The sequence below is a fragment of the Camelina sativa genome, chromosome 17 (genome assembly GCF_000633955.1).
Source record: "Camelina sativa cultivar DH55 chromosome 17, Cs, whole genome shotgun sequence".
Taxonomy (NCBI): domain Eukaryota; kingdom Viridiplantae; phylum Streptophyta; class Magnoliopsida; order Brassicales; family Brassicaceae; genus Camelina; species Camelina sativa.
Window position 1 is genome coordinate 7,153,895 of NC_025701.1, and position 2,049 is coordinate 7,155,943.

Below are 2,049 nucleotides of genomic sequence, written 5' to 3' on the forward strand. Positions count from 1 at the left end.
GATGCTGAGCATTTCCACCACTTTAGAGATGGACAATGTTCATGCGGACGTTAGAAACAAAAGAAGGAATACACACATTGTTATGGTATTACACAGGAAATCCGGATTACGTTTGGCTTTGTTTTGTCTGTAACACATCTTATAAGATAGGAACTGCTCTGTATGTAACATTTAGTTAGAGGATTCAATCTAAATCCAGTGTTGTTGATCATCCTTTTTATTTATATCAATACGGCATTACAAAAAAGGAAAGAATAGTATAACTATAAACAAAAAATATATTTTCTTATTGTTACAACAAATAGAATGCAAAAACTTGTCTATCGTTTTTGGAAATTGAAACTCTTGATTCCAACAGCAAAGATAACGGCAAAGAGCAAAGGGAAGATAACGTTCATGGCGGCGACCACTCCCAAGAAACCTTCTCTGTATCCATAGAAATCTTTAATGAACTGCTTCACAGTAGTACCATCAGCCATTGGCTCCGTAATATCACCGAACTGTGATGCGATTAATCCATACAATGTCCATGCAACTGGGCAAAGCCAGTAGTACCATTCCCACCATACTGGCATACTCTGTTTTCATTAAAAAGTTAGGGGTCAAAACGTAATATTAAAATAAGTTTGTGGACTATATTGAAATTAAATAATAAGGGTGGAGACTTACGGGACGAGGGATGAGGAAGCCGGAGAAGAGATTCCAAATGCCGTAGAAAGCGGAGGAGACGACGGAGGCGATGTGGTGGTTCGGAGTCATAGCCACAGCCATCATACCGTAGAAGGTGAATGTTAAGAATGATCCGTACATAAAGAAGAGGTACCAGAAGAACTTCACCGCCGTCCACTCGAACCCTATCATAGCGTACACGATGAGACCGTACACCACTGCTTGCACGAAGACGTATGGTATCTCAATGAAAACCTGATAAACACGAATGTTAGGGATTTTGGGTTGGAAATAAAAATGTGAACTTTATCACTGTCGGATGGATTTTGTTTGTATTTACCTGAGCGAAAGCATAAGGCATGGCGGAGTACATTCCGGCGGCTTGTTCTCTGTAAAAGACTGTTCTTTCAACGTTGACGACCGGTTGCACTGAAGCTGCGTTTTGTAACCCGAGGAAGAGAACAGCTGTGTACATTGAACCCATTGCATTGGATAAGTCCTGTGTTGTTTTCCTGCAAGATGAAAAAAATTCAAATTATGTCAGTCTTGAAGCCTAGCCAGCATCAAGGTTTGTGTTATGGGAACGTTTTCGCTTACGTTTTGCCTCCAAGGTCCCAGAACATTGTGCCGAACATGAGAGCAATGCCAATTGTGAAGAGGAATCTGACGGCCGTGTAAGGAGGGTTTCTCCAGTAGGACCAGTGTTGTTTCCATAGAGAAGCCATACATTGTGTCCAGAACGATTGAGAGTATTGTGTTGGGAAATACAGATCTTTTGATCCTGGAGCTGGCTGGCTTAGCTCCTTGATAAGCTCCTTGTTTCTCCTATTAAGAGAGAAAGTTATTGGTGAGTTCAAAATCTTGCTGTTAAATGTGTGGTTCGACTTCAACATGACTGTGAAAATGTACTTACTTGTAAAGGTCTGAATTTTTGTAGAGTTGGGCGAAGTCGACTCCTAAAGCCGCTTCTTGAGATGTGTTTGAGACTTCAAGCATCCAGGTTGCTGGGTTGTACCCTTCTGTGATCTTGCTGATTCCTTGAATACTCTGTTGCAAAGTCAAGAATACATATTCAGTCCATGTTTGCTTCTCTTCCAAAACAAATTGTATCTAAGTAGTTTTATTACCTCGAAGTAGTTGATCAAATGGGTTGATTCGTGGCCAAGAGGTCCAACGTAGATTTCCTCACCTCCGCGCTTCAGCAAAAATAACTGCATAGCAAACCATGTTAACAAATGGTTGAAAGTTCTTTTTCAGATTCGTGTTGAATGTAATTTTTAATACCTCATCGAAGGCTTCAAAGATGTCAATGCTAGGTTGGTGAATGGTGCAGACGACGGTTCTGCCTGTGTCGACCGTGTTCCTCACAGTCCTCATAAC

The 2,049-nt window shown here is 41.0% G+C and overlaps 2 protein-coding genes across 2 annotated transcripts in view; one reads left to right on the forward strand and one right to left on the reverse strand.

Moving 5' to 3' along the window:
- LOC104759236 (pentatricopeptide repeat-containing protein At1g15510, chloroplastic) overlaps positions 1 to 179 on the forward strand; it is a 3,212-nt gene extending 3,033 nt beyond the window's left edge. The window contains exon 2 of the mRNA XM_010482186.2: positions 97 to 179. Coding sequence (XP_010480488.1) covers positions 97 to 179 — 83 coding nt within the window. The remainder of the gene's footprint in view (positions 1 to 96) is intronic.
- The window catches only part of LOC104755869 (ABC transporter G family member 40-like), an 8,564-nt gene continuing 6,648 nt past the window's right edge, over positions 134 to 2,049 (reverse strand). The window contains exons 21-23 of the mRNA XM_010478340.2: positions 1,010 to 1,181; positions 670 to 924; positions 134 to 578 (exon numbers count right to left, since the gene is read on the reverse strand). Coding sequence (XP_010476642.1) covers positions 321 to 578; positions 670 to 924; positions 1,010 to 1,181 — 685 coding nt within the window. The 3' untranslated portion in view covers positions 134 to 320. The remainder of the gene's footprint in view (positions 579 to 669; positions 925 to 1,009; positions 1,182 to 2,049) is intronic.